Source organism: Silurus aristotelis (assembly GCF_946808225.1).
Source record: "Silurus aristotelis genome assembly, chromosome: 8".
NCBI lineage: Eukaryota > Metazoa > Chordata > Actinopteri > Siluriformes > Siluridae > Silurus > Silurus aristotelis.
In genome coordinates, this window is record NC_139581.1 from 6,507,649 (window position 1) to 6,531,496 (window position 23,848).

The 23,848-nt window shown below is 37.6% G+C and overlaps 2 protein-coding genes across 4 annotated transcripts in view; one reads left to right on the forward strand and one right to left on the reverse strand.

Moving 5' to 3' along the window:
• The window catches only part of LOC310729677 (uncharacterized protein), a 298,178-nt gene that overhangs the window by 204,626 nt on the left and 69,704 nt on the right, over positions 1 to 23,848 (forward strand). The gene's annotated exons all lie outside the window — the stretch shown is intronic.
• Positions 1 to 23,848, reverse strand: part of rxfp2b (relaxin family peptide receptor 2b) — a 57,707-nt gene that overhangs the window by 20,211 nt on the left and 13,648 nt on the right. Inside the window, exons 2-7 of the mRNA XM_083547902.1 lie at positions 23,280 to 23,420; positions 19,799 to 19,876; positions 19,392 to 19,497; positions 15,624 to 15,695; positions 7,326 to 7,397; positions 1,863 to 1,934 (exon numbers count right to left, since the gene is read on the reverse strand). Of these exons, the coding sequence (XP_083404028.1) occupies positions 1,863 to 1,934; positions 7,326 to 7,397; positions 15,624 to 15,695; positions 19,392 to 19,497; positions 19,799 to 19,876; positions 23,280 to 23,420 (541 nt within the window). The remainder of the gene's footprint in view (positions 1 to 1,862; positions 1,935 to 7,325; positions 7,398 to 15,623; positions 15,696 to 19,391; positions 19,498 to 19,798; positions 19,877 to 23,279; positions 23,421 to 23,848) is intronic.

A 23,848-nucleotide genomic window follows, 5' to 3' on the forward strand; every position in this document is an offset into this window, starting at 1 on the left:
AGACAGATGGGGCCTGTAAATCTGTCTATCAAAACTTATGGGGTTTTCAGATCATATTTAAATTGCAGAATGAAACCACTTTATAAGAGGAACTAGTTTTCCAGTACACCATCAAACAAATATGCAATTTGAACAAAATCTTGATCTCATGATCACCTACAACACCCCAACTTACTGGTTAATACAGCTTTCAATCAGACAGATTTATGTGCATGTAGTCAGGACTTACAATCATAAAGGAATTGCATTCGTTGGTATTCAGATTTAACTAAAGACTTGAATGTTATTCAGAGAATAGAACACACTGGGTGGACTTATAACCCTAACCCTAACCCTAACCCTAACTCCACCATGAACCTATTTTTAGAGTAGAATATTATAGTAAGAAGGAACAGAATTAATCCATTTGTATTATTACTGAGAATGACTAAAACATGAAAGTAATTGATGTTCATGTGTAAGTTAAAGAATAAACACCACTCTCTACCTACAGTGCAATATTCAGACGCTTTCATTTTTATTTTTCACAAGTCTGTTATGGTGCAGTCTCATGCTAACGCGTTGTGCTTTCAGAGCAATCTACACTCCATACCCTATAATAACAAAGCAAAGCAAAAACACATTTGTTATCCTTTTTTTTGCATTTTCCAAATAGGTATTCTTATTCTGTGGTGAGGCTTCAGTATGGTCACTTTGCCTTAAAGTCTAGATCAGTGGAATGATGTTTGACCTTCTGGATATTTCTCCCATCACCATACATGATTTCTTTAGTTTAGTAGGGTGATCAGCTCTATTAATAATCCTGGTTGATCCAGTCTTCATTATTTTAAGAATTATGGATGCCATTGTGTTCTTGGGAATCTTAAATGCAGCAGAACATTTTTGTATCCTTACCCAGATCTATAATACGACACAATCCTGTCTCTGAGCTCTACAGCCAGTTCAGTTGACTTTATGGCTTGGGTTTTTGAAAAAAAAAATGCAATTTGCAAAAATATCACAAATCTTGTATTTGCTTGGTCATTAATATTCAAAGCATTTTAGCCAAAGGCTGCAACCTAACAAAAGGTGAAAACATATAATGGGGTCAGACTGCTTTCTAAATGCACTGTATGAGTAAACATGCACATGAACTCACTGACCTCTATATTAAGAACATGTCCACCTGATATTTCCTGTAATTATCTAATTAGCTGGCAGTCGTCAGAGTGCACAAAATCATGCAGATACAGGTCAAAAGTTTTAGTGAATATTACCAGGGTAAGAAAATTGTGATCACAGGCATGCCAGGCACAGTTGCTAGTAAAGTGGCTGGTGAGTTTATGTACAGAGATACATGGAGGTGGTTTAAAGCCACAGCTCATTCATTATCTTGAGCATACAAATGAACATTGGTGCATTAAATGGCCTCCTAACCGCATCTGGACCATAAAATCTAAGACTAAATCTGAAACCCTTCTGGCCTCTTTTTTTTTCTTTTTATTGTTTTTGTTTAATGACTACAGCAACAACCCATTGACGACAATTGCAAGTAATGTAAACTGGAGAGCTATTTCAGGCTCTGGTAATTCAGTAGTATTGGTTTATTTAAAATCCCTGTAAGAACTGAAAGAAAGCTAGCATTGTGCCTGTAAGGAATACGCTTAGAAGTTTATTATTTAGCCGTACACCCTGATTGAGTTCGGCATTTCTGTTAGTCAGCTTGGATAACAGCATCTTGGGATTCAAAGCATTGTAAGGTGCAGTGTAAGGTGAATTCTACTGGGAGGCCAGCATGACTTTATTTCAAAAACTAAAATAAATAAAGGTTTGTGCCTGATCTTATGGTTTTGCTGTAATAGAAAATGCAGCGTTTTACTTACAGCCAGTTGAGTTTGTGGAGATCAGCAAAGACTCCATGTTTTAATAAGGTGATGCAGTTTTGGCTCAAAGATCTGCAACAGAATAAAATCATTGACAAATAGTCTCATAAATGCCATAAAATACGTGTGTAGTCTCTTTAAAGCACACAGTGAAGGTTTCATCTGATTAATCAAATGGCTTGAAAGTCCACAATTCTTTGAGCAGCACTTTTCATGATATATGTTCTGAATTCTAATAAGGGTACCACATACAGTACACGGTTTGAGCCCGATGATATTGGTTCAGTCAAATTCAGAGCATGCATTGGCTTAACTGATACTGTTCAGTGCAATACTGGCTTAGCAGGTAGGATCGCCATCTCGGCTTGATAACCAGCTTGAGTTACTATGTGTTTTTTATGCCACATTTTCTCCCAGTGTCTATGTTTCTGCTGGTTTCTTCAGCTTCTACTTACATTCCAAAATATGCTAGTAGATGCATACCCTATTTTGAATGGCATCTAGGTGTGAATCAGTGTGTTCACAGCATTCATATTAGAACAAAGTGTTCCCACAATGTACTACTCCTGCCTCATTAAACGTTCTCTGGGTGTATTCCTAATACACGTTAGTCTCAAGTTTTCCCAAAGTGTATTTTTGCCTTATATCTAGTGTTCCTGTAGTTTATTTCCACCCTAAGACAAGTGTTCCCAGAGTGGACTCCAGCCTTAATCTAAATGTTTCCCAGAATGTACTTTTGCCTCATGACAAGTGTTCTCAAGGTGCATTCCTGTCTCAAGCCTTGTTTTCCTAAAATCAACTCCTGTCTCATGCTTAGTGTTTTCAGAGTGTACTCCAGCCTAAAGCTTAGTGTTTCCTGAGTGTTTTCCTGATTCAAGCCTCCTGATTCCAAAATGCATTCCTGCCTTAAATGTGGTGTTCCTGGAAAAGGCTTCAAATCCACCAGACCCCGAATCATCAGTTACTTAACATAAATTAATCTTTAGTATGATTAAGAGTACAATTGCAGATTACTAGCTAATTGTACTACTAATTGCAACTTGTACAATAATGAATAATGACAAAATAATTTTCCAGTTTCCTGAGGGAACGAGATGCTGCGTCACAACGCTTTAGGAATGCCTCGTGTTGTTCACGCTCTAAATCACGTGTGAAATCCGACCAACGGAAAGTCGTGACGTCATCGGCGGGTGATGTCGTGAACCAGTAAGCTACAAAATGCGTGAGCAATTGAGTGACGCTAGCTTTTCAAAAAAGAGAAGGTAAGCGCTGCAGGGATGCAGGGTTACATACGTAACCTGGAGATATTCCTACGGTGGCCGAGAAGTGCAAAACACATTAACAAATCCAAAAACAAATTAACAAATCTAAAAACAAATTAACAAATCCAAAAACAAATTAACAAATCCGAAAACAAATTACCAAATCCAAAACCAAATTAACAAATCCAAAAACAAATTAACAAATCCAAAAACAAATTAACAAACCAAAAAACAAATTAACAAATCCAAAAACAAATTAACAAATCCAAAAACAAATTAACAAATCCAAAAACAAATCAACAAATCCAAAAACACATTAACAAATCCGAAAACAAATTAACAAATTAGAAAACACTAACAAATCCAAAAACAAAATAACAAATCCAAAAACAAATTAACAAATTCAAAAACAAAATAACAAATCCAAAAACAAATTACCAAATCCGAAAACAAATTACCAAATCCAAAACCAAATTAACAAATCCAAAAACAAATTAACAAATCCAAAAACAAATTAACAAATCCAAAAACAAATCAACAAATCCAAAAACAAATCAACAAATCCAAAAACACTAACAAATCCGAAAACAAATTAACAAATTAGGAAACACTAACAAATCCAAAAACAAAATAACAAATCCAAAAACAAATTAACAAATTAAAAAACCTACCTTTTCCGGTTTGTCTGAATCGGTGCACGAAACACATTAACAAATCCAAAAAACACAACGACAAGCCAGACCAACCGGAAAAGGTAGGTATAGTTTGCGAATGGAAACTTACAGATCATTGGACAAGACACCTGTCAGTCAAGATATACAGGTGAGTAAAAGGTGTCTCGTCCAATGATCTGTAAGTTTCCATTCACAAACTATACCTACCTTTTCCGGTTGGTCTGGCTTGTCGTTGTGTTTTTTGGATTTGTTAATGTGTTTCGTGCACCGATTCAGACAAACCGGAAAAGGTAGGTAGTTTGTGAATGGAAACTTACAGATCATTGGACGAGACACCTGTCACTCACCTGTATATCTTGACTGATATGCAGTGATGTTGAAGATGCTGCAGTATATCATGACAAAAAGATCTAAGAAATTTTACGATTTGGCACATGTTTTACGATGGATGACCTTCCTAACGCAACCCTCCCCATTTATCCGGGCTTGGGACTGGCACTGTTTGTGCAACTCTAATGGCTGGGTTCGGTTCCCTGACCGGGAATCGAATCCGGGCCGCGGCGGTTAGAGCACCAAATCCTAACCACTAGACCACCAAGGAACCCAAGCTGTGATAAACAATAACAGAGACGACTTTCTTGTTAATAATATACTTCTGATGGGAAAATTTTATATACAAAATCGAAATACTTGAAACCAATTTTATAATGAGTTTATTTCTTTCACAACAGACCTAAAAGTGATTTGAAAGAAAAATGCAATGAATCTTTTGTCCTTTATAGAAAAGTATGATTTACAGAATAAACCATAGCCCTGTTTATTTTTACCCTTTTTTTTTACTTTAATTTGATGATTATTATTATAAATTGTATTCATGTATGTGTATATATTTGTATTTTTATGCACCTGTTCTGTGTATTGTAATGTAAATTGTACATGTTATTGCCAAGTTGTTTGTATATGGTTAATTGCTTAATAAAAACATAAATAAATAAATAAATAAATAAATAAATAAATAAATAAATAAATAAAAGGGGAAAAAAAGTTGTACTTCCTGTATATTTTGAATGACAGGTGTCTCGTCCATTGATCTGTAAGTTTCCATTCACAAACTATACCTACCTTTTCCGGTTTGTCTCGCTTGTCGTTGTGTTTTTTGGATTTGTTAATGTGTTTCGTGCACCGATTCAGACAAACCGGAAAAGGTAGGTATAGTTTGCGAATGGAAACTTACAGATCATTGGACAAGACACCTGCCAGTCAAGATATACAGGTGAATGACAGGTGTCTCGTCCAATAAACTGTAAGTTTTCATTTACAAACTACCTACCTTTTCCGGTTTGTCTGAATCGTTGCACGAAACACATTAACAAATCCAAAAAACACGACAAGCCAGACAAACCGGAAAAGGTAGGTATAGTTTGCGAATGGAAACTTACAGATCATTGGACGAGATACCTGTCACTCACCTGTATATCTTGACTGACAGGTGTCTTGTCCAATGATCTGTAAGTTTCCATTCGCAAACTATACCTACCTTTTCCGGTTTGTCTGGCTTGTCGTTGTGTTTTTTGGATTTGTTAATGTGTTTTTGAATTTGTTAATTTGTTTTTGAATTTGTTAATTTGTTTTCGGATTTGTTATTTTGTTTTTTGATTTGTTAGTTTTTTCTAATTTGTTAATTTGTTTTCGGATTTGTTAGTGTGTTTTTGGATTTGTTGTTTTGTTTTTTAATTTGGTAATTTGTTTTCGGATTTGTTGTTTTGTTTTTGGATTTGTTAATTTGTTTATGGATTTGTTAATTTGTTTTCGGGTTTGTTAATTTGTTTTTGGATTTGGTAATTTGTTTTTGGATTTGTTGTTTTGTTTTTGGATTTGTTGTTTTGTTTTTGGATTTGTTAATTTGTTTTTGGATTCGTTAATGTGTTTTGCACTTCTCGGCCACCGTATATTCCCCTTCGGGAACTTAAGATGCGTCACATCGCTCTGGGAACGATCACGTCATACTGACCAGACCCTGCCTAGTGTGTCTGTTCACAACCAGAAACAAGAAACAAACATCAGTGGGGTGGACCAACCTGCAGGGTTGCAGATGTCCTAAAAAGAAAGAAGACATCTGAGACACAACCTCTTTGAGGGTGAGCATCCTGAACCTGAGCCTCACGAGTAAGTGGTTCAAAGAGAGCAGATCTAGGATCGGCGGCAATCCCCTATCTTTCTTCGGAACAAGAAAGTACTGGCTGTAGTGACTGACTCTCTGACTAAGGAAGGAACCACCTTGATGGTCCCTTTTTTTTAGTAGAGCATGCACTTCCTGTTCCAGGACCAAAGCCTGCACGGGTCTCACCAGAGTGGGACACACCCCATTAAACTGAATCGGGGAAGCCCTTCCCTACTGTGCACAGGACCCACTGAGACACGTCCAGCAGCCAGGCTGCCAGGAAGTCTTTACAGGAACCAGCCTCGCCCGCCGATGACGATGCGACTTGGCTGGATTTCACGTGATTCAGAGCGTGAGCAACACGAGGCGTTTCCAAAGCGTTGTGACGCAGCTCGAGTTCCCAAAGGGGAACTCTGTATCTGTGCCATGCACACTAAACTTGAACAAATCAACCTGTGCAGGAAAATCTTTATTTGATACTTTATGTATACATAGTTATATACAGCAAAGTGAAAAATGATAAGTGGAGTGCATGTTTCACACCCATGCTGATGAGCAGAGCTACAGCTTAACACCTCACTCTCTCTTATCTCTGCATGAGCTCCAAGGCTTTTTCCTGGCAACTCTTTCAAGGTGCTTTCAAAACCTGACATGTACATGCTACAAGGAATACAGTCATCTTATATGATTATAGTGGTGGGAAAGGCAGGTTTTTTTTTGTCTCAAGCTATTAGATGGCATACAACCTGTTAAATGTCATTTGTCACTATATATATATAAAATGAATTGATGGCACAATCCATTTTGAACTTTTGAATCAGATTTAAACACAGTCTTATTGTCTGTTTGGCTAAAATGGTACACATTTTTACTGTCCCAGGCACATTAGAGCTCAGTGAAATTCTAAGCCATGATGCAGTGCCTCTGGAGAACAGAGGGTTAAGGGCCTTGCTCAAGGGCCCACAAGTGGCAGTTTGGCAAAACTGGGAACAAGCTTCCCATCAGTAACCCAGAGCCTCAACCACTGAGCTACCACTTGCATTTCCATTTAAAAACCTTAAACACAAATCAAAGCTGCGGTGTACAATTTGATCAATCGTAATGACAAAACTTCACAATATTCAATTAAAATTCAGATAATTAAAATTATAGTTACACATTTCTCATAGACCATTATACTCTATGCTGTGTAAGAAGAATGGATCATTCCAATTGTACTTAACTAAACCAAACAGATGAGAACCAAACAGCAGGACACAAACATGTAATTCTAAACTAATGACATTAGAAGCTTGTCCTTGCAAGAAAATTGTGACCTTTGAGCAACTGGAAGCCAATGACATTTATTAACAAGAAATATACTCACAGTTTCTGCAGTTTGAATAATCCCCTAAAAGCACGTTCTGACACAGAGCTTATGCAGTTTTCTTGAAGAAATCTGAAACACACAACGGCATAACCAATTAATAATGAGCTTATTTTATAAGCTTTGCGTTGTTAAGGTCGTTTAAAAATTACAGCGTGATGTGATATTACTATGTGATGTTTGTTATACTGACCATGAGAGTTACACTTCAGTGTAATTGAATGCACCCGAGAACAGAGGCCCTTTATTTAATGAAGTGTGGATAAATTAGGCTTGATGACCCTAATCAATTATTTTAATGATCTGTGCTAGGATGAATGCCGGAGATTTTGGTAATGTCTCCTGGGTGATTAATGTAGTTGCATATATACACACACTCACATTAATGAAACAGAAACACATCAATTTATTTATAATACATGACTTTGCAACTAGCATCATGTCTGCAGTCGCTCACAGACTACAGGCTAGTTACATAAATTATTGCATCATACCATTTCCATTTCAAATACAGTCATTAAAGTAAGTTATAATGGGGATGTGACTTACTATGTTGTGGTTAAATAAAGAATTTTAAGAGACACACTCATCATTGATAGCATACAGGTAATTTGTCTTTCTGTACACCAGAGGTAAGGAAAGTCAGATTCCTCTTCATTACCGCTAGACAAGGTAATAAATGCATGTTTTCGCCATCTTTATGCAGTCAGACCTGTTCAGTTGAGCTATTGGCTGCTACTTGACATTATTTGCCTATTGATGCTGCAATAAAAAGTGAAACCAGGCCTGTTAGCCTACACTGACATTTTTATGATTGCTCAGACTTTTGGGAAGTATGTCTGAAGTAAGCTTTGGCATCAAATGAAGCCAATTTGCATTAGGCATTCTAATCAACCTTGCCATTAGGAAGCAGTTATTTCTGCATGCAGGTGTAACAGAGAGAGAGAGAGGCAGCCTGTGAGTGTGTAGTCAAAGCATGTTTATTCAAGCAAATCTAACAAGCTTAGTCATGAGAGCCGGCATGGTTCAAAACAAAAGCAAACAAGATGAGATGTGGCATATCCATAATCCAGATCGAGGTCAAAACATGGCAAGGAAGCAAGTTGCGATTTACAACAAACACACAACCATATTATAAAAAAGCAATAAAAGGAATTAAATACACAAACTAGATAGGGCAGCCATGCCAACAGGGTGCAGGAAATAATAAACTGGGAAACAGGCCAGTGCTAGAAAAAAAAGAATCTTAAGAATCTGGGCAGAGATTGTTGCATGCCTACATCCTTAATTTGTGAAACCTGAATGGAACAATGCTAAAAGAATGCTAAAAGACTGTGGAGTTGGTAGCTTAGTGGTTAAGGCAGTGGAATTTGGTTTCGAAAGTCACAAGTTCCAATCCCAGCTACCACTCTTGGGCCCCTGAGCAAGGCCCTTAACCCCATGGCTGCTCAGTTGTAAGGATGAGATAAATGTAATTCGCTCTGGAAGAGGGTGTCTGCCCAAATGCCGTCAATGTAAAGATGACTTCTTAATTTTTCAATTGCTCCCGTTAAGGGTCGCCACAGCCGATCAGCCGTCTCTGCACCATTCGGTCCTTTACATCTGCCTCTTTCAAACCAATCACCTGCATGTCTTCCATCACTCCCCTTCCCTCCTGCCTTAAGGCATTCACCTTCCTCTTTTCCTCCTTCCTGGTGGCTCCATCCTCAACATTCTTTCACTGATATACCCCGTGTTCCTCCTCTTCACATATCCAAAACATCTCAATCACACCTCTCTCACTTTCTCTCCAAAACCTGCACGTTACTCTGATAAACCTTTTCTGTCCATCCTCTTTACTCCCCATACAAATCAAAGCCAATTAGTCAGTGAATGTCAAAAAGACAACAGGGATAACTCAGAATTTCAGGCAACAGTTGAGACTCCACTGTGCTTAAAATGTGACAGAATAGGATTCAGGTAAAAGATTTTCATTGTACTGTGATGTCTGCTGGAGGACCCGATGATTGAATAACTTCTGCTGGAGAACAAAAGATGACCCAGCTCCTGTAGAGACATATGTGGGATGCCACTCTTTGTTTTGTGCAATTTCGCTTGGTAAAGGCATTATTAAAGGCACTAATTGGTGTCTGTATGAGCAGCAGATAGTTGAAGGATTTAGATAATCACTTAAGATCACACATATGCAGAGAACACCAAGGACAATGGATCTCTGAGGCAACAATGTTATCCACTGCATCACCATGCTGTTCTTGTATAATACTTATTTATAACAACTCTCACTCTTTGACAGGAAATATAACATCTCCAGGGAGACCAACTGATGTCTTCTTTTCTCTCCTGCATTTACATTACTGCATTACTGGTAACCTAGTTCAGCATGAACTTAACCCTTAAATGATCACATAGTGTAGATTTGATATTTTAAGACTACACAGTGGATCTAGTATGCTCAAAGGCATGCAACAGAACAGTCCACTGAATCAGACAAAGACATACATTAAAAGGATTTTCTCCTGGTCACGTGAGATGATTGCCAGAGTTGGCAGGCTGTCCTGAGATATTGGGAGTGATTTCCAGATGCTGGCTATCTCATGCTCCACTAAAATTGATTGCATCTTGTTTGCTTCTATATTTTAATCTGGGGCCGTGACAGAAGGGACAGATCTCAAGTGCATGCTTAATGATTTTTTATTTGAAGCAATTTTGAAATTATAGAGACAACAGGCAGAGGTCAAATCACAGGTGCACAGGGTGAGAGTGGGTATATCCATAATCCATAAATAGGTTGCGCTGACAATGATCAAACCCATAATACAAGACAGGGGAATGCACAATGATACTGTGGTCATGTCATAACCTTATGACATGAAGACAGTTACAAAATGAAACTAAATACTGTGGCAACAATGAATATACAAACACTTTAACTATTTCAGTTTAGCTATGGTGCACTCATTTACATTGAAGTGGTAGCTCAAGGATAAGGCTTGGGGTTAGTAAATGGAAGGTCAGAGGTTCAAACCACAGTGTTGCCACTGTTGGGCATTGGGCAAAATTGCTTCTGAACATATATATATATATATATATATATATATATATATATATATATATATATATATATATATATATATATATATATATATATATAGTGAGGAAAATAAATATTTGAACACGCTGCTATTTTGCAAGTTCTCCCACTTAGAAATCATGGAGGAGTCTGAAATTGTCATCGTAGGTGCATGTCCACTGTGAGACATAATCTAAAAAAATTTAAATCCAGAAATCACAATGTATGATTTTTAAACTATTTATTTGTATGATACAGCTGCAAATAAGTATTTGAACACCTGTCTATCAGCTAGAATTCTGACCCTCAAAGACCTGTTAGTCTGCCTTTAAAATGTCCACCTCCACTACATTTATTATCCTAAATTAGATGCACATGTTTGAGGTCGTTAGCTGCATAAAGACACCTGTCCACCCCATACAATCAGTAAGAATCCAACTACTAACATGGCCAAGACCAAAGAGCTGTCCAAAGACACTAGAGACAAAATTGTACACCTCCACAAGGCTGGAAAGGGCTACGGGGAAATTGCAAAGCAGCTTGGTGAAAAAAGGTACACTGTTGGAGCAATCATTAGAAAATGGAAGAAGCTAAACATGACTGTCAATCGCCCTCGGACTGGGGCTCCATGCAAGATCTCACCTCGTGGGGTCTCAATGATCCTAAGGAAGGTGAGAAATCAGCCCAGAACTACACGGGAGGAGCTGGTCAATGACCTGAAAAGAGCTGGGACCACCGTTTCCAAGGTTACTGTTGGTAATACACTAAGACATCATGGTTTGAAATCATGCATGGCACGGAAGGTTCCCCCCTGCTTAAACCAGCACATGTCCAGGCACATTTTCTGCACATGGGAAAGGGCGACTGCACTGTATTAAGGAGAGGATGACCGGGGCCATGTATTGCGAGATTTTGGGGAACAACCTCCTTCCCTCAGTTAGATCATTGAAGATGGGTCGAGGCTGGGTCTTCCAACATGACAATGACCCGAAGCACACAGCCAGGATAACCAAGGAGTGGCTCTGTAAGAAGCATATCAAGGTTCTGGCGTGGCCTAGCCAGTCTCCACACCTAAACCCAATAGAGAATCTTTGGAGGGAGCTCAAACTCCGTGTTTCTCAGCGACAGGCCAGAAACCTGACTGATCTAGAGAAGATCTGCGTGGAGGAGTGGGCCAAAATCCCTCCTGCAGTGTGTGCAAACCTGGTGAAAAACTACAGGAAATGTTTGACCTCTGTAATTGCAAACAAAGGCTACTGTACCAAATATTAACATTGACTTTCTCAGGTGTTCAAATACTTATTTGCAGCTGTATCATACAAATAAATAGTTTAATAAATTGTGATTTCTGGATTTCTGGATGAAAATTTCAGACCCCTCCATGATTTTTAAGTGGGAGAACTTGCAAAAATAGCATGGTGTTCAAATACTTATTTTCCTCACTGTGTATATATATATATATATATATATATATATATATATATATATATATATATATATATATATATATATATATATTTTTTTTTTTTTTTTTCTACTGTGATGTTATAAAGTGCTGAAGGTATTAAGGAGGTTACACCTCCTTCACACAATTGTTACATAACCAAAAATCCAAACTAGTAACAATGCCAAACAAAATCAGTAGTGTTTAGTTTGGCATGCTTATACAACACTGTCAATGCCCTAGCATATACAGTGGGGCATGCAAAGACACAGGAAATGATTCATTGTTAATGTCCAGTCTGTATCTGTACCATAACTACAGGCTATTAAAGATATATTTATCAGATAAATTACCTAGAAAGAAAATCATCAATTGGATGTAAATATTTGAAAATGCTAAATAAAATGAATACACAAGCATAATGACCATTCCACTGTAATACTGCTGGATTCAACCGTATAAACACTAATCAGGGGAACAGATCACAAAACTAGACAGTCAATAGTTTTTTTAGTTTTTTTGGGTCTTTAACCAAACAGTTTGGTTTTAATCTTTTGGGTTAACCTGCAAATACCCCCAAATACCTGTGCTCAGTTGACAGGATTGGAACCAGAGGCGCAAAAACGGGGTATGCAGTATCTACAGTGCCGCACATTTTAGGGTTCCATTGCATGTAGTGTATTTATTCTTGTTTTTATCCTGCTTTTCTTTGGAGGGGGAACGGGTCACCAACTATGATCTTGCATAACCCACAGCAAATCGTTTTCTGCTATTGAAGAACATAACAAAGAATCAATGTTTTGTGCATGCAGATCATTTTCTAATCACTTTTAAAAATTGACTATTTAACATTTGGAAGATGCCCTTATCCAGAGATATTTACAACTAAGCAGTTGAGGGTTAAGGGCCTTGCTCAGCAGTGGTAGCTTTGTGGTGCTGGGGTTTGAACTCATGACCTTCTGATCCAAGGTCCAATGCCTTAACCACTGAGCTAACACCTCCTTTATGGCAGCTTGAACCATTTCACAAGTTTCCCCAGACCTCCATTATAAACAAAACGCTCCCACTCACAGAATTGTGAACCGTTTATGTTTTCTAGGTTTCTATCTCAATTTTTATGCCCTTGTTCTGTATAAACTTTCGAGACTGTTTATGAAATTCTCAGATCAGTAGGTTCTGAAATATTCAATCTAGTACACACATTGCAACAACACATTGCTGCCTTCTCTGTTTCTGATCTCGCCTTTATTGATGAATTGGCATCGCCTCCCTGTCTGGACCGTTTCCTCGCCTCCTTCCATACCATCTGCTCCCAGATTATGGACTCTGTTGCACCCTATAAGGTAAAGTCCACCAATGTTCCTGCGGATTCCTGGCTCAATGATACAACTCGGGCCCTCAGGCGCCGGTGTAGGCAGGCCGAGCGAAAATGGAAGAAGGATAGGCTGCAGGTGTCACTCGAGATGTTTAGAGACAGTCTTGCCACCTATCAGAGTGCACTGAAGAAAGCTAAAGGACAGTACCTCTCTGCTCTCATCAACAGCAATAGCCACCGCCCTGGAATTTTATTCACCACTATCAATTCTGTCATTAATCTGGTGTCTGTCGCCTTGAATGACATTTCTGTAAACACGTGCAATGCTTTCAAGCAACATTTTTTGGACACGGTTTCGTCTGTTTCGGCAAACTATTACACAAATCCCTGCTGTTGCCATCTCTACTCGTGCGGCGCAATGTGTGCTGGAGAACTTTGATGCAGTCACTTTGGTGGACCTCAAAAAAGCTGTCCACGAGTTGAAGCCCACCACCTGCCCTCTAGACGCTGTTCCTGCCAGGATTTTGAAGGAGGCTGTTGACACCATAGGTCCCATCCTTGTCTCTTTCATAAACAACTTAGCATGGGTACTGTTCCCGCTGCTTTCAAACACGCTATTGTTAGACTGCTACTCAAGAAACCCAATTTTGATCCCTCCACACTATCGAACTTTCGCCCTATATCTAACCTGTCATTTCTGTCGAAGTTGATGGAGAAGCTTGTTTTCACTCAGCTTCAGTCTCACCTTTGACTGCACGACATTGGTGATATATTTCAGTCTGGCTTCAGGTCGAGACATAGCACTGAATCAGCGTTATTGAGGGTCCACAATGACATCCTTGGAGCCCTGGATGGAAAAAGCTCTGTGGTTCTGGTGTTACTGGACCTGACCGCTGCATTTTCTCTCTATATGCTGCCACTTGGTCAACTCATTTCCAATCACAAAGTTCAATTTCATTTTTATGCTGACGACCTCCAGATCTATCTTCCTGTGATTCTGATTCTCCTGTGATAGCTCTGCATTGGACCCTCTCCATAACTGCCTTCAGGATGTTAAACAGTGGCTTTCCCAGAACTTCCTTCATCTGAATGAAGAAAAGACTGAATACATCCTTTTTAGCCCGGACTCACCCAGCAGTTCTCTGAGTTTTGGTCCTCTTACTCCTCAGTTTGCACCTACCGTGCGTAACCTGGGTGTTATTTTTGACCAAAGTATGCAATTCGAGAAACAGATCAGTGCAGTAGTGAAGGCGAGCTTTTACCAGCTAAGACTCCTCAGCAAGGTCAAGCCATTTTTGTCCCAAGCTGACCTTGAAAAAGCTATACATGCCTTCATCAGCTCAAGGATTGACTACTGCAATGCTCTCTACATTGGACTTAATCATTCTCTTCTCAGTCGGCTCCAAATGGTGCAAAACACAGCAGCACGTCTTCTCACCAACACCACAAAACGCTCACACATCACCCCGGTCCTCCGCACGCTTCACTGGCTTCCGGTGCGGTATAGGGTGGAGTATAAGCTCCTGCTATTCGTATTCAAGGCCATCAATGGTCTTGCCCCGGCCTACCTCACCGAAATAATAACAGTTTACCATCCAGCCAGAACTCTCCGTTCCTCTGGACATACCTCTCTGGTCACTCCTAAGTACAGATGTAAAAAGTTTAGTGGCCGGTCATTCGCCGTCCAGGGACCATCTCAGATTCGATCCATCACTGTGCTGAGTGTTTTTAAATCGCAGTTAAAAACTTTTTTATTTATACAAGCTTTTAACACGTAGCCCTGTTTCAACTGCTTTATCACATATATATTGTGCTCTTATATATATATATATATATATATATATATATATATATATATATATATATATATATATATATATATATATATATATATATATATATAATTATTATTATTTTTTATATATTTCTTATATTTTATTGTCTACTGTGTAGTTATATTTTTATATTTTTTATATATTTCTTATATTTTATTGTCTACTGTCTATTTTTTATTTTTGTTATTTTTTACTGGAAAGTGCTTTGTGCTCCTTTTGGTTGCTGTAAGGCGCTATATAAATAAAATTTGACTTGATTTGACTAGTACATCTGGCACAATCATAGCATAATTTTGCTGCATTTTGCCACTACCACATGATTGGCTGCTTAGATAACTGCATAAATAGGCAGTTGTAAAGGTGTTTCTGTTAAATTGAACAATAAGTGTAACGAATGTATGGGTGGAAAGCAACATTCTGGAAACTGGAGTAATAAAAGGCGATATGTCAGTTCCAAGTACTTCATGCTGAGGTCTATACACGATCCTTTTGACAATTTCGCATGCAGGCATTTGGAATGTGTATAACGTATTGATGTTGAGTTGTGTCAGAAGCTGCCATTCCTGAGCTGTATGAAAGTTTAGTTATTGAAATATTAGGAAAAAAAAGTTTTAAAAGACTTGTAAGGACTTACAGTCTTCGAAGTTCTGTGTATCTACTAAAAGCATTTTCTGGTAATACTCGAATCTCATTGCTCTTAAGAGACCTGTGGAAGAAAAAAAAAAGCAGTGAGAGGTAATCCACATTGACATTTCCTTCACAACATGAAGCATATGGTGTTTTTATTTTTAAGCTAATGAGTACTTGCACAATTTGGCTTATTTCATGGGAAATTCATATTTGATAATTCCTTTTGACACAGAGTGTGAATAGGCAGTGTATACTGATGCATAAAGAGCCACAGCTGACTTAGGAAGAAAATGCCATTTATTGCATCACAGCATTGCCTTATAACTATTATTCTAATTATTTATTTATTTGTTTCACTGGCACTATTGTAATGCTGCTGTGCATATTGGGTAAAAAAAGAAGAAATAATAAAAAGCCAAAAGCCAAGTTGCTAACAATCTTGTGCACAATATGCTGGTATGATAAAACCAATAGCATGGACCATCACCTATTTGTTGGTTATAGATCAGCCCCTACTTTTTGCCCTTACAATACATAGTGTTCAGTGCTGATATTAAAAGGTGGACTTGTTCCAAAACAGAGAGTTAAATCTCAGTTATTCTTTAGCATCACATTTTTTTGACACTGCACTCTATTCAAGTCAAAACAACTGTGAGGCAATTCACTCAAATGTTTTGTCTGATATAAAACGCCAATTCCTGTAACATCCTTGCTTTTCCAGTTCTAAAAATTCCCAATACTGTCAGTTGGCATTTAACCTTCCAGACCACCAGCTATAGGACCTGAAAATCTAATGGACCTGCACATAAAAATGACCAGTCCTACCTCAATACAGCTGATGAATTATCATATAACAGGGTAGTGAGGTGTCATGACTAAAGCTCAACAATTCACATCTGAGCGCGTAAAATGCAAACATTTGTAATAATAATAGAATCCACAAGTCCCAAGCCCAAAAGACAGAGGACACCTTGAGACGCTGTAATGATTTCTGAATACACAAAAAAGCCTCTGGCATCGACTGCTACCCCAAGCTACAGTTGGGTGAAATTGCTCCCTGAAGGACCACAGTGTTCATGAAAGGTAGTCAACTTCCAAGGCTCCATCATAACAGGCCCTTTATCATGCTCAGGTGCCCAATGGCAATACTTGCTTTTGCCATAAGACCCCTCCTGAGACTTTTTTCATCATATGTTGTGTTAAAGCTTAACCATTGTTACACTGCTGTTGAAGTTATTATCAAAAGGCTAGATAAAGCATCTCATGCCCCTGTCTAAAGAAAGGCAGTTTTTAGTAGGCTATGATGACCTACTATAGTTTTTGAGCATTCAAACTGCAGACTGATGCACCTATAAAAAGTTAAACACCATAAAACAGTTGTCAGTCAGAAGCTGGACTCATAGATGGGTAGTAATCAGGTTTTTTATGATCAGTACGTTCATGTTTTAGAAAATTGAACATTTAAATAAGTTGGAAGATATAGGAAGATGAAAAAGATTGTGGAGCCCAACATATTTTAATGTAATATCTTTTTTAATATGTAATGTCTCTCTTCAATAGAGCCAGTTTCATCAATTACACATAGCCAATGCTTTAACTTTACTTTCTAGTGGACACTAGAAAAAGTATACAGCTAAATACACACCACAGTTTTCATTGAAGCTCTACTTATCCACAACAACTTAAGTGAAAAGTGGAATCTTTGAAACATTTACACAAATTTCAGTTTTTTAGCATTTGGTATGTTTCCTTTTTTGTGCACTCAAGCTGGAGTGACTCCACAAGGTCTTATAATCCAACTCATTTCAAATCCATCAGTGTCTGATCACATTCTTCAGGACAAGCGATTAATCATGTGGAAAATCTGACTTTTGGTACCAAGCATTTGCCGTGGTCGATAGCACACATTTGCTTACATTCAAATAGAGACCTAGAAATAGTTAAAAATCTTGAATAGGATAAATTTGAACGTTGAAAATATTTCAGAATTCTAAACATTTCTGTTTATTTGAAACTTCAAATAAGTAAAAAAAAAAAATCCTGAAGTTTCAACGTGGTCTCTGACTTTATGGTTTAAGGACATACACAGTTAAAGCTGTTTTCATATGCGGGTAAAGACATTATTTAGTGGCTAACTGTCTGCTGATTTATGCAATGCGGTGAAAGGCTGTTCTAAATCTTTAGTTGCTGAAAAGCTCAAATGCCTTTTCCATTCCTAATTTATTACCATATGGTCTTGTTTGTTGGCAGTGTGTCCTGACTTGGGTCTGTTTTGAATGTACTGAGCACCTTTCCAGTAAGTGCCTCTTGGATGGTAACAATTACTCCTATGACCTACAGCAATACTTTATATGCCAAACACCTGTAATAATAAAACATACTCGTTTAAACAGTGTTTTGTGTGTAGGTGTTGTATAATACTTTGTGTTATATCAAAATGTTAAAATCAATTGTCAAAATGATAAAACGTTACGGGCAGCTGGAGAAAAGGAAAAGCTTCTGGGATCACCCTGGGATTGACCGTGACTGACCCTGACTCTAATTTTCTAACAAGCTGGGTGATGTGAGGAAAAGATTTACACTGTGCTGTTATGTACAGTATACACTATATTTCCAAAGTATTGGGTCACCTGGTCATAAGTACGGTATGTGTTTTTTTGGGCATCGCATTCCACATTTAGTCCCAATTCACTCTTATAATTCCCTCCACTCTTCTTGGAAGCTGTTCCACCAGATTTTGGAGTGTGCTTATGGATAGTTGTGTTCATCAGCCACAAGGGTGTTATGACCTGGGGTGCAGTCAGCGTTCCAATTCATCCCAAAGGTGTCCAGTAGGGATGAGATCAAAGCTCTATAGCAGACCACTCAAGATCTTCCTTTCCAATGCATGTAAATCAGATCTTCATGGTCATGATCTTCATGCACAAGAACATTGCCATGCTGGAACAGGTTTCGGTTTCCAAGTTCAAGTGAATGCAAATTTTTAGACATCCTGTACAATTGTGTGCCTCCACTTGTCAAGCATGAAGCAAGCCACCAATCAGGTTCGAGCGTGCACTCCCTTGTTTTGATTGCCGTTTGATGGTATCTACTTATCACCAACATACAGTTCAGTGACAGTTCATTTTGAGAGTAGAAGAAACGGAAGAAAATTCTGACTCGGACTTACCACAACACCCATGCTCCTATTTGTGGAAATTATTTTTTTAATTGTGGTTCTGGGCCTGTGATCATTTCAATAGCTATAAAGTGTTTAAATAATATCATTCTATGAATAAATTGATGTGCTAAGAGTAACATTAAATAAATTTTTTTGCATAAACTGAGTTGATTAAGCAGAGTCTTTTGACAATAATGATAAGTGGAACATTATAGCCATAATAAACCATAATACTTTGAATATTTAAGTACATTTAAGGTAAATTCTCTTGTACTTTTACGCAAGTGAAAGTTTAAAGGGACACTTTTTTCTTTTACTTCAGTTATAATTTACTTAGTGCATCCCTACTTTTACTCAAGTATATGGTTTGTGTACTTCATCCACAATTGCTTTGGTGAACCAGCTGTCCATCTGTATTTCTAGAGGTAGAATAAGTCTAAAGTTTTATCAGCAACTGTGCACCATTTCAGTCAGGTCAGGGATAGAAATCTGCCCATCAGCTCTTGAAGTTGAGCTGTAAGTAAGTGTTGGCTGCAGCTACACCTTAAATAGGATTGTCAGGAGATGTGTGTGAGTGCAGGATGGTACTAATGGACATTGAAAGGTACATACAGGGACGTCACATTGGTGGACACGCGTGGTACAGAATTCAAACTGATGCGAACACACTGGAGCTCCAGCTCAATGCACTGACAGCGATCTGGGTACAGCTGTAAAACTGGGTATATAAAGGAGAGGGAGGGAGAGAGAGAGATAGAGAGAGAGAGAGAGAGAGAGAGAGAGAGAGAGAGAGAGAGAGAGAGAGAGAGAGAGAGAGAGAGAGAGATGAAGCAAATAAAAGTAAAAAGAAAGTAATAACCCCCCCACCCCACAGCATATTGACTGAATTAAATCTAGTTCTTTTAGTATATACACACAAAATGTCTACACAATGCTATCAAGAACCACACACTCATTCCATTCATCCTTAATGACTCTGAGATAGCAGTAAAAAAAAGTGAGATTAGGTGTACTCTTACGGCAATCTGTAGACAGATGATGTTGGACCGATATTTGAATGGTCCTGTCGAAAAAATTGGCCCAGCCACTGTTATCTCCTGCAGGACACAGAGAAGATTAGCGATTTGACACAGTATGGTCAAGCAGTCTATGGAAAAGGTCAGCCTCACACATCTACACAAACCCATGCTGAAAAATGCATAAGGGCTGTCATGACTTAAAACTAATTAGCAGTAGATCTGTATGATATTTAGTATAGTTTTATCATTTTTCTTCTAAAGCATTAACACATGATTTTGTATTCAGAAATATAAAGGAAGTCTAAGGGCAATAAAAAAAAGGTTAGTTTGAAAAAGTAAAAAAATGTTGGGTGAATTTGAATAAGACAACCATTTCCCCTGGAATAGTGAATGTAAAGGTTAGATAGAAAAACATAGAACATTTTTACCAAAGCTGTTACTGTCTAAAAGTGTACAGAGGTGTAAAGACTACCTCAAAATCATACTTGAGTAAAGGTATAGATAAAACTAAAACTTAGTTTTAAAAGTTAAAACCTTGAACGTAGGCTCAAAGATGCAATAGTCCTCAACACCAAGACACATGTTAGTGAAAATCCAAAAACAACTGATTTGTGAGGTTTTATTTTCAAAAATACAAATGAAATTGTACACTTCAACACTGCATTAACCAAAATCAACACATCAGCCTCTTCAACATTCCAGAATAAAACAAAGATCTAACAAGTCAGTCTTCGAAGATTTGTAATTAACAAATAGAATTGCACGAAGAACGACTAGTATTTATTGGACAACTAAAATAAAAGTAAATAATTTTAGATAAATTAAAACCAAATATTCAGAGCTGACTGGGATTGATGCACCTCTCAGTCTCAGAGAGGGGGAATATTTTATTATACTTCAACAAAAGCTGTCTCTCTGAATTTTTGGAATTTATTCCAGCTCTTTTTTGGACTGAAAATAAAGCCAGCAGTGATAAAAGTTTGCTTACAAGCTGCAGATGGGGATAGGGCAGAGTTGAGCCTTAATATCATTAACCGAGGTACAAAATGTAATTAGTAATGGTCACTGTCATTTAAAATATAGTGCAGTAAAAGTAATATGTACTTTTTACCGCATAATATTTTAAATAACAATGACCATTGAATCATAAATGTAGTTAAAATTGCTTATATCTTTGATACTCAGTAAAGTAACTTACATACAGTAAAGAAGTTCATATACTCAAATACTTTGTACCACTGCATTTTTTGGTCGGGGGGACATTAAACATTGTCCAAAAGCAGCTATACAGAGATTTGGTTTTACAATGGGGTTACATTTCTCCTGATATGTAATCCCATTGAAAAATCTAATCTTTGTAGTGCTGCTTTTGGACAATGTCTATTGTCCCCCAACCAAAAAAAGGCTATACATATAAAGCTGAATTGAAAAGTAAACCTTAGATAACTACTGAATCCCACCCTCTCTCATTGCCAACTGTGATGTCATATGCAATAAGTTAGTTAGTGGGTGATACATTTAGCTCTTTAATTGACTTGTGAATGAACTTTGGTCAAATCCAAGGCTAAAAATCTTGGAGCTTAATGGATTTAGTAAAGCCACCCTACAGTAGGTAAACAAATCTGAGGTAAAAGTCCAAACAAAGAGCAATGTTTTGTATCAAAAATTATTTTTAAAAAGTACTACAGCAAGAGTAGACAGTTTGGACCGAAGATTAAAAATCATCCATTATTCTTTTAAATCTAATTAAAGTAAACATTTTGCCTTCACGTTGAACTGCCTTTAGACCCCAAATATAAGGGAATTTTAACACAAAAAACCTCTACATTCCTATCCGGTCCATGTACATTGGGTTCATCTGATCTTCATATTTTTTAAATGGAATGAAAAAAAAATGTGCAAACAAGATGTTCAAAACAGTATTTCATTTTAAAACAACAAATGTTACATAAAGCTCTTGAGTTTATTCTTTTTTTATTATTTTTCATCATTTGAGATTCATGACCCAGATCTGTATAAGCAAATACTGGGTAGATTAATGACTGCTATTAGAGCCTAATGTACTGCTGGTATGGATCACCATGTGCTTAAAATAAACACGAGGGAGACGGTAAAGGAGGATGATCCCGCGGTTGAACAAAGTCCAAAAGTGTAACCATTTTCAAAAACATTTGGATCATCCAAAAATGTATTCCTGCACTGCACTTGCGATATTAACATGATGCACTTAACATTTACATGTGAAATAACAACAATAACTAATTTTAGATTGTGAGAAAAGAAATGAAACAATTTCTTCTTCCCATTTGTTTTCCTATTTTTCACTTTGAAAGAAAAAGTGAATGAAGATAACCTCAGAAGAGTGGCGTGTATATGTGGTACGTTGTTGTGTCTATGCTACAGATGAGTTAGATAAAAAACTTAGATAAAAGAATATGTGGAGTATTCCATTAAGGAACACACTTGCTTCAGTTTAATCCACTGAAGTTTTTACATAAAAGGTACTATACACAATTACAGTTCATGGTCCCTGTGTGAGAAACATTGTGTGTGTGTGTGTGTGTGTGTGTGTGTGTGTATATATATATATATATATATATATATATATATATATATATATATATATATATATATATATATATATATATATATATATATATACACACACACACACACACACACACACACACATATATATATATATATATATATATATATATATATATATATATATATATATATATATATATATACACACACACACACACACACACACACACACACACACACACACACACACACACACACACACACACTATATTTCCAAAAGTATTGGGTCACCTGAACTTTCCTGCTAAATGTGCTTCTTTTCCAAACTGTTACCACAAAGCTGGAGGCTTTGTACAGGCTTTCCATTGTACAGGATGTCTTCAGATGCGCTGTAATAAAATTGCATTTAAATTTGCAATAAATTTTGTATTCACTTGAACATGGAAACCCAAAACCTGTTCCAGCATGGAAATGCCCCTGTGCACAAAGTGAGCTTCATGAAGATCTGGTTTACATGATTTGGAGAGGAAGATCTTGATTAGCCTGCTATAGAGCTCTGATCTCATCCCTACTGAACTCCTTTGGGATGAATTGAAACGCTGACTGCACCCCAGGCCTCCTCACCTACATCAGTACCTGCCATTCATAATACCCTTCTGGCTGATGAACACAAATATCCATAATTACACTCTAGAATCTGGTGGAACATCTTCCCAGAAGATTGGAGGGAATTATAAGAGCAAATTGTGACTAAATGTGGAATTCTATGCTCAAAAATCATTGAACTTCTGACTAGGTGACCCAATACTTGTGGTAATATAGTGTATATGAGTGTGTGTGTGTGTGTGTGTGTGTGTGTGTGTGTGTGTGTGTGTGTGTGTGTGTGTGTGTGTGTGTGTGTGTGTGTGTGTGTGTGTGTGTGGACACTAACCACAGTGCTCCTCGTCGGCTCCGTTAGGACAGTCCTCTTGGCCATTACAGTGCAGCACCTGAGGAAGACACACACTCACATTTCCACATGGGAAGTGGCCGAGTGGACAGGTCTCAGATGTTAACCATGTGCTACCAAGCCCTGGAGGTAAGGAACACACAAACACACACCTGCTTATTTACATACACATTGACAATGTCACCTAAGATTTACATACTGAAAAATCAAAGCTAGGCTCATTTTCATATGACCCTTATGTAATCAAATGCATATGAATTTTAAACTGTCCGCACCGTGAGGGTGAAAATCTGTCGCTATATCTTGGTGACGAATTTCCCTTTCCTCTCTACTTCTATTTATTATGATGACAATCAATAATTGGCCTAAGTACCTTTAAGCTGGCATAAATGAATAGTTAGAGCTCTACTTTAAGTACATTCGGCTGCATCATGATTTATGACAATATGAACATGAACTGTTACAGAGGGAAAATGTCTTTACAGAAAGTATGACATTGAGTAAAAGAATCTGGATAACTTTTCAGAACAAAATATTAAGGACATCGTACC